This window comes from Oryzias latipes, chromosome 5 (genome assembly GCF_053564925.1).
Source record: "Oryzias latipes strain Hd-rR chromosome 5, Olatipes_Hd-rR_3.1".
NCBI lineage: Eukaryota > Metazoa > Chordata > Actinopteri > Beloniformes > Adrianichthyidae > Oryzias > Oryzias latipes.
The window spans coordinates 21,118,609-21,131,936 of NC_136241.1; the positions used below are offsets into that span (position 1 = coordinate 21,118,609).

The window sequence follows — 13,328 nt, forward strand, 5'->3', positions numbered from 1 at the left end:
TTAAAAATTAAAATTTGTTGATTTCCAATTGCTTTCATAAAGCCTTCTCTCTGTTCTATTGGGAACTGAAATGCGGGATTCTGATTGTCTTATTCTTCTTGTATGTTTATTATCTTTAACAAGACCCACAGATGATTGCAAGCAGTTATGGAAATTGTGTCACTAGAAGTAAAAAAAATAAATCTAAACTCTACAACCTAACACAAGCATGATAATAGCTGGTATAGGGGAAGGCATTACCTGATATAACATGCATAATAGCCATGAATGGGCTGGAATTGCAGGCATGCATTATTTTTGCAGTGAGGAGCTGAGAGGTGCCAATGTTTGTGACATAATTGAAACAGGCGTGTGCAAATAAAAAGGAGCAACAACAGTCAGCAAGGCTTCTCAGAACATAGATGGAAAAGAAAAGATGCAGTCAAAAGGAGCTGAATGCAATTTTAGTTCATTCTTTCTTTTGCTTTTGAAAAGTCCTTCAAGCCAACACAGCAAAATCAAACCACTAGCAGCCATCAAGTACCAGCAAGCAGCTGTTGGCACGATAAAACACGCGTGTGCAGATGATGTTAGGATAGATACAGACAAGTGCAGAAGGGCAGAAAACATTTCGTGATGTCATTCTCCTATGTTTACTATTAATTGTGCATCTGATCTTGTAGTTTTAAAGTTAGTGACATGTTTTTGCAAAAAAAATAAATAAATAAATAAAAAAAAAAACCTAAATGTCAGAGACCCTTTTGGTCTTCTGGTCATCCATATTACAAAGGTTTCAAGTCAAATTACCTGATTTTTCGGAGTATAAGTTGTAACATTTTACGATGTTTTCTGCACTATAAGACACACTTCAAAGGCTTTCCTTTTATTTTTTTAAATGACAGTGCGCCTTACAATCCGTAGCGGCTTACATGAATTAATTCTGGTTGTGCTTGATCATGTTGAAATGGTTTTCATAGGTACTGACATTCTATTCAAATATCCATCCATTTTTTTTGGAAGTTGCAAACAAGGTTGGGTGTTATTATAAATACTCCGGTGTCAGACTGTTTTATAAAGTGTCACTAACAAGATTTGGAGTTAGACTAGTCACAGTAACATTTTGAATTAGCAGTATGAGTCTGTTTTTTTACATGCTGCAAACTGAGTGAGGTGTTATAGTAAATACTCCAACGCTGCTAGCTGTTTTGGACTATACTTGTTTTTTTATGTGTTGCTAATAAGGTTGGGAGTCAGCATAGTCACATTAATGCTTATTTAAGCAGTGCCATTCTGTTTTTTTATATGACTTGCAAACAATTTTGGATGTTAGGTGCTAACACGGCTAACGTGTAGCGGTGCTGGACTATGCTTTTTAAAACAAGGTTTGGAGTTAGCGCAGTCACAGTTGTCTTTGTTTAAGCTGTGTCAGTCTGTTTTAGGGTTTGCAAACAAAATTGTTAATATTCAAATGGTTAATAAAGTCTGGCTAACTGATGTTTTTTTTTTTCTCTGGCTTTTGTCTCACTAAATGTGCCTCATAGCTAGGTACGCCTTTTGATACAAGTCCAAAAAAGGACCATTCATTGACAGTCCGACTAATAGTGTAGAAACCACAGTTTGGTTGGGGGGCGACTCTCACTCTTCTTACCAATAAATAGCAGCAACCACTAGAGGGCACTGTAGGTGTGTGGATCAGTATTTGCTACAAACAGCAAAACAGAAGAAGAGCCGATCACCAGCCTTAGCAGATTCTTTCCAAAGTGAAACAGATGATGAAGAATTCAACGGATTTAGTGATTTGAAGTGATAAAAAGAGCTTCTTGACTTGTTAGCATGTTCTATCTGCCATGCTTATTTGAACAACAACTGATCATATGTTGTGTTATTTGACTAGATTCCTCCTAAGTTTCTTGAAGGCATCAATGTGTTACAATAGTGAATTGTGCAGATATTGTCTATTATTGTTTTCTTTTCAGTCATTATCATTGGCCTTTCAAGATGAAATGTCTGTTTTTGTTCCTGTGTTATGTTAAATACATTTTTTACAAAGTGCGACTTATGTATGCTTTTTTTCTTCTTCATTGTGCATTTTTGGACTTCTGCACCTTATAAAATTGAGCAACCCATACCCCAAAAAATACTGTACCCATTGAACTCATCATGTAAAACTGAAAAGGGTTAAGTGTCACCATTCTTTTTTTAAATTAATAGTTTCATAGAAACCGGAATTAGACCTCTGCAGCAGCACAAGTATACACTAAAATGCTAAATGCTGCATTAGTTAAAGGGAAACATGGTATCAAGAATCCTTCATGAGAAGTAGATGAAGTTAAACAGACAATATTATAATTGACCCTTTGTTACCTCTGTGTTTGTGATGATAGAGGGGTGAGGGGGAGACATTCACAGTGGATCTGAGATAGTGAATACCAAGGCGAATGATTGCAGCCTTTCCGATGCTGCAGCCACAGAAAAAGCGTAATTAGCTATTGTCTGCGGCGACGCTGGCAAACAGTCTGCCAGTGGTTATCGGTCTTTCTCCCACTCATGCACACATAGAAAGAAGGATTAGGGAGATGGAGCAGAAGAACAACTCCCCCACACACTCAAAAATATTCCAAAACAATCAAAAGACAAAAAAAAAAAGGTAAAACCATTCAAACTCTAACACAGGTATTAGACTTACACACAGCAATTCTCTCAAGCTTCATTTTGAAGCACTCCCCCATTTTGAACAACTCACACATAAATATCTCTCTCCCACTCATACCGAACATCGATGGAAGGAACAAGCAGTAATTAGGATGGTTAATGGCTTGTCTGTTGTGCTTAATTGCTGCCTGTGTAGAAGTGTTTGAGAGGTGGGAAACGCAGGAGGACTAAAGATGGGTTTCATCGTTGCTTTATTTTTAAATGATGTCATTTTATTTTCTCTGCGTATGCACTTTCTTTCAAAGAGCAGGACTTTGTGGGAAACTTTAGCAAAACTATTTTCTTTCCGTCCTTGTATTCAGCATCACGCCTTACTATTTTCAAGATTTCCCTCAGATTGTTTGTGTTGCAGTTGTGCCACCGGCGCTCTTGTTTGCAAATCTTGGTTTTGGCAACTGCAAATCTGACACGTTTCTCTCAGCTGGGAAGAGTCTCTGCAGCTCCTATTGGCTATATGCTTTTGAGTGACATGGGAAATGATCCGGACATACTCTGGCCTTGTTTGCAGTTCAGACTGAGCTTTTTTTCTCATTTAAAAAAAAAAAAAAAAAAAAAAAATCACTCTTGCAATGACATTCTGCAGATCCAAACAAAATGCTGCTCGTGGGATGACGATACTTATAAACCGAGAAAAAAGACAACAAAAGTGCTTAACAAAGTGCTGAAGACGGTAAGATCATGCCCAGAGAAAAATTTGTCTGCAAGGAACATAAACAATTAGCAAGCAATGACTTCAGATACAGCACTGCGCCATTTCTCCACAGTTTAATGTGACGACTTATTAATTAAATCTGATACCAGACGCCAGTTTCACATGCAATGAGGGTGCAGATAACAAATTTCCACCATCTAATCATTTCCGACTTCATAAAAAAAATGGAAACATAAGCATTGCAGAATGATAAAGAAAACAAATGGGTTAGAGAACAATTTTTCCACTAGTTTAAGTCTGTGCAGCAGTAGTTTTATATGGTTGTGAAAGAAAAAAATAAATAAATATGCAAGCCCAGCAGATGAGGGGAAACACTTGAATTAAAGGGGATACAAAGTGAAAGATTATCCTAAATTTCAAAAGGATGAAATTCGTTGTACTCTGACAAAAGGTCAAATGGCCTAATATTCCTTTCATCCCAACCTTAACATTCTTATCGTCTCCATAGTTAAGGTTTACCATATTTATGCAGTGGATTTTGACGCTGTCACTCAAAGAGAAATATTAGTGGTAAACATTCCGGTGCTTCCACAGAAATGATGAATCATTTAATTTGAAATTTCCGGAAAACAAAGAATATCTAAAAACAAGGACCTGTTTATATTAAAATCCCAGGAGAAAAGCTGCCTTTTTGAGAACAATTGGGCACAGCTATTATTTAGAGAGGCAGGTGCATGGAAACCAACTAGCAGCTTCAGACAGGTACAAGAAAAAACATAAACTTAAGGATTGGTGTAGTCCCTACTGCTAGTAGTTCTGTGTGAATGATCCTAAAGCATAGTAAACTTCATAAACAAGTTTAAGTGGTTCATAACTGGTCATAAATGACAGAGCTTAACCTTTTTTTGGTGAAAAAGGGAGTTTCTCCATTAAAGTCCCACTCTGATCATCTTTTGATCTATTGTATAAGTATTTCCACCATACTTTTAATTATGATTATGCAGTTTTAGACAAAAATCCCAAAACTTGGGTTTTTTTGAGATCCCAAAAACTTGTTGTTTTCAGAGCGGCAGCAGTTTGTTAGAAATTTGCCTCTGAGTTGTGGGCAGGACTGGAAGTGAGGACCAACAGGAAGTTAGTCCCCAATTCCTGTCACGTTTCCTCACTCTCCTGATTACAGCCCCTCACAACCCCAACCTAACATTACAGGAGCAGCAAAAAGGGTGAGCAATGTTGGAGTTATCCAGTCGTAGTTCTGAGCCAGATGAAGAGCAAAACGAAGACTTACTCGTCAGAGTGGATCCATCAGAATGGAGCGGAGCAGGGAGATTGTGGCCTGCCCAGTGTTTCTATGTAGGAAATACATTCTTTTTCAATCTTTTTTCGTTTTTTTCATCCGCCTCTGATTTACAATGATTTGAATACAGAAATATTCAGAAATGCGATTTAATTGTCTAAATATGTATCCTCCATTTTCAGAAACATTTTACAAGAACATGTTAAAAACACATTTGTGAGTCTTTAAATAATTCCAGTTTTTTATTACCCCATGTCTCTGCCATGATGCCTCCGCAATGATAAGAACATGATCAAGCTGACTGGAAGAGAGAGAATCTTTATCAAGGCCCCCCCAAAAATGCACAAATATAGCGAGAGTGAAATGAACATGATTGGTAGGATTACTGTTACAACCAACGCCGCTTGTCATGGTTGGTCCTCATTGTCTGAGCTGCGCCACAACGCCCACAGGGCAGTCACACTGCTAGAAGATGACGGAGTTTGTGGTAAACAGCTGAAGATAACTGCACGCTTCCTGCACAGCTGACGATAACATCCAGCACGCCCGCTGCCTCACAGCCACGAGTGCCTTTACGCCGCTGTGTGGTTGGATTAGTGACGCTGACCAAATGAAGGGGATCCAGTCGTGCAGCCGGAAAACAACGTCTCATTTATGTTGTGTTTCTGCCGCAGCATCATCAAAACGAAGTTCCAACAGCCAAAAAAAGTAAACACTCTGTTGTCAAAAAAACAAAGAGCAAAACCAAATTTTAAAAAATATAATCTCTACATGCATTTGAATATTCAAAGGCAGCTCTTCTAAATGCGAACGGTGATAACTGAAGAGGGCAGGTGTCTGCATAAAACCGAAAACACAAGTCTCTGATGTCCCAACACTCTTATAAGCTCAGTTAGTCTCTGAGGACATTTCAGAGAATTTAGCTCCCACTATATTCATTGGTGCATGAAATAGGATGAAACTCACCTTATTAATATCCCTAAAGCACATGATAAACTCTGCGGTGCGAATGCACTGTACTTCAATAAAACCAGCCAAAAATAGTGCCGCTATACCTTTTCTTTTTTTTCAATAGAGACAGAACAGTGCATATCCTGCAGGCATGGAGTATCAAGTTTAGCCTAAATCCTTTGACTAAAACCTTTCCAAAAAGTGATATATTCAGTAGCATTTCAAATGTTCTCCCCAGTACATTTGTGGGTGGTAACAAAAACATATTTTGGCTCCATAGTCTTGTTTGAAAAAAACGGTCTTCGTGTGAGCAAACATAAACAAAATCCTTTTGTCCAGGGGGGCATAATTAGCTGACTTTTTTACACTTTTTTTATTCTGTTTATTTCCATTCCACTGATTATAATCTTCTATGTGAAATGGGATAATCTGCTCAGCTCGGATCCTTTTGGGAGTCAATCAAAACAGAAACTACACAGCAAAGTCTGAAGGGAAACATCTACTAGTTATGTAAAACATAGTGATAGTTCCTTCCATAACTTCAAACCTGCTGTTTGAAGACGGACACAGTCAGTCAGATTTAGAAGGTTTTTTTTATTGGTTGTTGAGGAATAGTCTTATGACCCCTGAGCAAGCACAACATGATGCAACTGGGACATGCAACAAATGAACTATGTGGTTACAAACATGTCGGCAAAAAGCACAAGAACACAAATTTGAACTTTTTTGTCAGATTCATCAAAATTGACCCGTGTGGAGCTCAGTTTTTTGATAAACGTCATCATTCTGCAGTTTTTCCTTAAGTTTTACTGAATGCTGCTATGTACTTGATACTGTTCATAGCATTTGTTCTGACAAATCTGCCCTTGGAATATGAAACAGCACAAGCACACCATTGAGATTTGCAATCAGAAGGTTGTGAGTTCAATTCCACTAACCTTTTAGTTGTGTAAGAAAGGAATTCTGAAGAAGTTATATCAGGAAATAGAAATAAATCAAAAATGATTACTCCATAGCAATTCATCAGGATTATTTTGCTACCAAAAACCTTTCCTGAAAAGATTTTTTTGGGCCAAACAGACAATAAGACATTTTTTCTTGAAACTAGAGCCTTTGGCCTTACTTAAGATTCAGTTTTTGCAGTGAAAATGTTCAAACTCAAGTCGGAAACCTTGACAGTCAGCTGTTTTTCCCTCATGGGGAGTTTATTATGAAAAGCTAAATTTGCTTCAAGTTAGTTCCATAAGGATATTAAGCAAAACTTTTGATTCCAAATGGATAGTAGATGAATTGAGCTGCATTCTTCTTACCCCAGGTTATCTCTACAACATTTGACCTCCAAAGTCTGACTGGTTTAGCCAGTGTCAACATGCTGTTCTATGTTCAGACATGGTTACATTAGCTACACAGCGAGAGAAAGTGGCCTGTGTGGTTAAGTGAGTGAACTTCCTTTAAACCGAAACATTAATAAAATCATCAAGTGATTTCCTGCTCGTACAAGCATTTTCACCTGGCTTACATTTTCAGTTAGTTAAGTAGCTTTTGTGCAAATCTAGAATTTTTATAAAATATTTTGTATAAATGTAACAGGGCAGCAAATGCATACATTTGTATAAATATACATAAATCCTATCCCATTTTAAAATATAGTCCAGGAAAAATAAATGTCATAAAGTAAAATATAAAATGCTTCAGCTTTATTACAGTTTTTAAGCTGACTAAAGTGCTATAGATGGTTGAAATGTTGTAAAAATATCTAGAACAATAAAAAGAACAGAATTTAACAATAAAAGCTGTAAAACTGTAGTCAAGTTGAATTAGTCTTGTACATTTTGTCAGCCATGCATGACAAAATTTGAATACTAACTAGATGGACATTATAGGAAATTTACATTTGTGTTCCACATACAGAGAAAGAAGCTGAATAAAATAATGTGTTGGTGCTTATTCTGTCCAAGACAGAAAGAGAAGTAATTCATCAAAACGTTTAATGAAATCTGGACAAATATTAACAGATTTGACTTCTATTATTTTCAGCACATTTGCATAAATTTCTTTTTTAGCACAAAAGTTGCTCTAAACCACAAACTTTATGGTAGAACTCAGAGGCGGAGCTATGGGGGATCAAGGGGGCCAACCGCCCAACCAGCAAAAAGCTTTAACCCACCAATTTTTAAGTCAAAATTAGTTTGATTATTGACAAAGATTAAGAAATCATCAACATAAGCTTCTTTAACCATTGCAAAAATAACAAAAGCAATATATTTTAAGGAATTCTTGAGTGTCTCAAATTATGAATTTTTGATTATTTTATGTATAATGGCATCCACTCTGCTGTTTTCATTTGCCACCCTCCAAAGTCTTTTGTCCCCGCCATAAAGGTTCTAGCTCCGCCACTGTTAGCAAAAATATAGTGCATACACTTCCATGTTTTTTTAAATAAATAATTCTGCTGAATTCTGGAAAGTAAGAAGCTTTCACTTACTTTTAGCAGAGAACCAATTGACTGATGTGGTTAATCCTTATATTTAGGACGTATTTACATTTATAAATAAGGTAACAGTACATATATTTAAGAGTTATGATTATTTTTAAATTATGACACAAAAAAAACTTTGAAAATCATATTTAGTTAGCTCGCTTTGTTTACACCTTGTAATGAACTAACTGGTTATTTGATAACGGTCATTTTGATTGAACATTAGTTTATATTATTCTTAAACCTATGGGAGATGATACATTTTTATGTACCTGATTAGCTTTTATTTGCAGCCCCACAACGAGTTAACTTCAGAAATGAAATTTGAATTGAGTAGTTCAGTCAATGCATATTTCCTGTGAAATTGTACATAACAGATTTCCTGCAGCTTTAAAATTCTGGTCAAGCTCTATTTTTTTCTTTTCTGAGGAACATTCAGGTCTGTCCTCTGGGGTTTCAGATACAAACATGGGGCTTATATGTCTAAGAATGAATCATCAGCTGCAAAATCACATTAACATCATTTCTGAGAATTCAAATTTCACCTACAAAGATTTCTCTGGATGCTGAGACAACAATTCCTTGGAAATAGTGCAAGAAAAAGGCAGGTGTGGATATAAATGGGAGACAGACACAAGTGTTTGTCCAGGTTTCTATAATAATTTTGTACATTTTTAGATAGTAAGTCTGTAGACGGTGAGCTCGTTGAGATGTTCCACACAGCAAAGCAGCCCAGGTAAGAATGATGGATGAATACGAGCATGAGTGGGAAGCCAATGGGGATGACAGAAACACCTTTAGGTGGGGAAGAAAACATTAGCAACTGTAATGAACTATAAATATGCCAACTGGACCAAGAAAAACATCCCCACCTGCAGATCTTTAACCACAGTGCAGTCGTGGAGTCTGTCTGAGGTAGGCAGAGTTATGGGACCAGTAGCTTCAAACCCCAGCATAACATCACTGACAAAGAGAAGAGTGGTTCTCTGCTGCGTTTGTTAAACTCACCAACACTGTTTGCCTCAGCATCTCTTCTTAAGCCACAGAACATGACCGCAGACATCGACTTTCCCTTATTACAGATACATCCACAAGAGAGCAGAAGGAGAGACGGTGACAGTTGAGAGGAGGAAGCAAGAGACCGAGGGAGAGATGTGGACTGCTGAGCGCTCAGGGAACAGAGTGGCGATGATGAGAGATGACTGCTGCTTACGTTACTACCACTCAACCCCCCAGAGAGGGGGGAGACAGAGCAGTACACAGAGAAAAGGAAAAGAGAAAAGAGGGTTGGTTGAGTCTTAAAGAGAGAATTTGTGAAAATGTGCAAAAAGAAAAGTGAGCAACAAAGACTGATAATTAGACAAAGAATGAAAACTGATTTGAGATTTTTAAGAAAGAAAAAAACTGCCAGAGAGATTTTTGTTGTATTCGTCTCTAAAGTAATGTATGAAATCAAAAGTGTTTTTTTTCCAGTCGTTCACCTTTGGATGACATTTTAAATGTAAAAACAGGTCCTCACAATAAATATAAACACAGTTTTCACAATAAATGGATAAAAATGAAATATATATATATATATATAATATATAATATTTTGACCTCATCATCTTTCTCTCTTATTACTAGTAATACTCACGACCCACTTCACTGAAAATTGTATCATGGATGTTTTTTTTAACATGTTCTTGTGGCATTTTTCTCATGAGTCATGACAAATATAAAGAAAAATTAAGCATGAAAAGTGTCTTTATTCAAATTGTTGTGTATCAGGAGCAGATAAAAAAATGCTGCTGGAAAAAGCCTTCAGCAGTGATGTAGGTACTACAGTCGGCTACAGACTCTGCTCCATTCTGATGCATCCACTTGCAGAAAAATAGATCAATTAACGTCTTTGTTTTTCTCGACTGAGCAGGCATCTGGCCCACAACTCTACGCCTGGATGGCTCCAGAATTTCAAATGAACTCCTGCCTCACTTCAAAAACTAAATCCTAGGAAACAACACAGGTTTTTTCAATTTTGGCTAAAAACAGCATAATCACAATCACAAAAAACCACTGGGAACACTTTTACAATAGATCAAAAGGCGACTGGAGTGGGGCTTAAAAGAAATATTAACAGACTCAGTCTTCATAGAGCTGCCACAATACAGGTTGCATATGATGTCTCCTCAGGAGATAGGCAGCTTCTTTTTGAGGAGCAGAAGATGCTCTTCTCAAAGCTCCCCCTGGATGATGGAGCTGCAAATGTTATCACTAAGGAAGGCACAGACTGTGAGGAAAGTTCACATTCGTCACCTCTGTCAGTAATCTCAGTCATTTTCAACTGTGCATGAAGATGGGAACAGTAGTTTACGATTAAATTGTAAACTGTGCAAGCTCTATCTTCACCACAGTACCCCTTGTGCTATCCTAGGCACTTTAACATTGGGAGTTGGGTCATCTAGACCCACTAGACAGTGCGCTGAACCTTTTTTCTTCAATGATTTGTGATCTTCACTGGTATCCATGGATTACATGAAATCCTCTCCAACTTTATCCACCTTTGTCATGGTAGGGAGAACACGGTAATGTAAGGGTGGGGTCATAGAATCGCACAAGGGATACCCTAGTACATAGACAGCACTAGTCCGTCTGATGGTAAATTTCCTATTGGGGGTCACCAGATGCAGTTCTAACACCCGACTATGAATCCTATTACATGCCTGGCTGTCAATTCTCTTTAAATTCCTAAATATTGACTGAGGTTCACACCAGCCTCAGGAACACACCTTCAAGTGGCCGCTTCCACTTCTGCCTTCAAAACTCTTGCATTCTCACAAGTAGCTATACAGGTTTCTACGAATGTTTTCAGGATTTATATCAAAAACGCACGGCCATTGAAGACGCATTGCGAGTTAAACCAGGTCGAACTTCGGCCAATCAGGGAAGCCGATTTCTCAGTAATGTATGAATGAAGTCTTTTGAAGTCAAATGGTTGGCACTTCTGTGCCAACCATTTGGCAGAGATGGAGGAGAAATGAATAATTGGAGTTTGTGCCTGGCCGGAATTATATGACACCAAATCTTTAATATATTAGAATAGAGCTGTGAAAGAAAAAGCCTGAAACAAGATTCACAAGATTTGCAGTGCTCCGATATTTTGCACTAAGCCTCTTCCAACTGTAGGTGGTGGACATGCGCTAGTAAACAATAGAACAAGAAAAAGAAGACATCCCTTACTGTTTGTCCAGTGTGATCACCACCGGCTAAACACATAATAAAGAATGCATGTTTAGCGCGTTCTTGAGCGCGTGTAAAATGCCCGGTGTGTAGTTGCTTTACAACATAGTATGCTTGTCCTTTTTTTAAATTGTGAAAGCATTAACGACTACATTTAATTTAACAAATAATTGAGTTAAGCACAGACTGATGTGTGTCTCTTTGTTTGAAAGCACAGGTGTGCTTTAACATTATCAGCAAAAGGTCTACCACTTTAGCCTGTAATATAACATCATTGATGGTCCACTTCTTTACACATAAACAGTGTTTATCATTTTTTCAGTTTTTGTTTTGCTTTTTTTCTTCTATTTAAAATTATTCTGTTTCTTTGTTTTGCTGTAATACTTTTTGTCTTCTATTTAGTATTCTTGTGTTTTGCTCCTCTGTGTATTGTTCTGTCTCCTTTCAGAACATGCTTCAGGCATATTTTAGTCTCTCCTTGTCAAAATTTATCAAAGAAAAAAAATACACACACATTCATAGGGTTGTGCAGGCATGGTTGAAACTTAACTTCTATTGTTTCCAGCCTGACCCAAACCATCAGCGGTTTGTGTTTGACCTTAACCCAGTTCTGTTCATTAAGTATTGCTCTGAGTATGAGGAGTGTTACATTTTTCTTATGATTGTAGCAAAAAAAAAAAATCTAAATTAATCTAATTTTCAAGGGGTTAACTTTCACATAATTTCAGTGACATCCATCCATCCATCCATCCATCCATCCATCCATCCATCCATCCATCCATCCATCCATCCATCCATCCATCCATCCATCCATCCATCCATCCATCCATCCATCCATCCTCTATTCCTTTTTTATCCTATGGGGAGTCAGTGGGGTTGCTGGACGGGCACAATTTGATCACTTTTTCAAATTATCAATTTTAGGAGGTTGTTCACGTCAAGAATTCCTTGCCATGCTTCCTTTGATTGGTCAGCAGATCTGCGTTCTCACTGAAGTGAAGTGCACCAGACTGAACTTTTAAGTCAATATAAACCCTCCTTTTCTGGTTTATCACTGTATGATGGTATGGTCTACAGCAAAGTCATGTTGAGCTGTAACACCTGCCGAAGATCAGAACTCAAATGAGATCCAAACTTGGCCGTGTAGGTTGATAGTTTAGTAAGCCTCCTACCATCATGCGATCCACAATTATTGATACTTGTTGATATTGTGGAGAAAAACATCAGAATGGAAAGATATATATTCATACCTTGTATATATACCCTGAACAGGTCGCCAGTCTGTCAGCCACACAACCACATGCACACCTATGACGCATGTTTTTGGAGTATTTGAAAGTATTTGGAGAAAACCCAGACATGCATGAGGAGCACACAAACTCCACAAACTCCACACAGAAAGGTCCCAGCCGGGATTTGAACCAGGACCTTTTTGCTGTGAGGTAAGAGTGCCACGGCACCACTGTGCTGCCCACCTGAGCTCTGTATCAAAAATGAATACTAGCCCACCATGGTAAAGCAGCCTGTCATGGTTTTAACTTTACTTATGGGTCTTGAATCCTATTTTTTTTGTTAAATGCACAGACTAGTTTGGAGAACTAAAAACTCTAACTCCAACGTTGATCTTTGAGGTGTCAGCCTGAGTTGTCCCCATTTTCATCATAATATGTTCAGCTGGTTTAAAGACAGGTGAGACAGTTAGCAAACAAATAAAAAGAAAGGGGAAAAACATTGCTTACCATTAAGTTGATGGAAATATGTCAATAATTGTTTTTTTTTCTTTTTAAAAACTGATACATAAAAAAACTCAACCCTTCAACACCCCCCATGAGAAAAAAAATCAATGTAGACATTTTTTTTCCTCCAATTTCTTACTGTCGGGTGATTTTTACGAACCACCAATCAATGTTTTTCAAATTTTGTTTCAAAAATGTGCTCAGCCCTTTGGTTGAGTGGGCAGTTAAAGGATTATAAATGCTTATTAAGCAGCAAAACATAATGTTTCGTTATTTACATAAAAAATATTTGAAAACATAATA

General features: G+C 37.5%; 1 protein-coding gene across 12 annotated transcripts in view; it reads right to left on the bottom strand.

Annotated features, from left to right (window-relative positions):
* grip2b (glutamate receptor interacting protein 2b) overlaps positions 1-13,328 on the bottom strand; it is a 242,854-nt gene that overhangs the window by 63,370 nt on the left and 166,156 nt on the right. For 2 of the 12 annotated variants that reach the window (XM_078947473.1, XM_078947471.1), the window contains exon 1: positions 9,079-9,261. The exons of 9 other annotated variants lie outside the window; for them this stretch is intronic. In XM_078947473.1, the coding sequence (XP_078803599.1) occupies positions 9,079-9,133 (55 nt within the window). In that variant the 5' untranslated portion in view covers positions 9,134-9,261. Of the gene's footprint in view, positions 1-9,078; positions 9,263-13,328 lie in introns of those variants that run through there. One more of the 12 variants, XM_023955040.2, reaches the window with a different exon arrangement.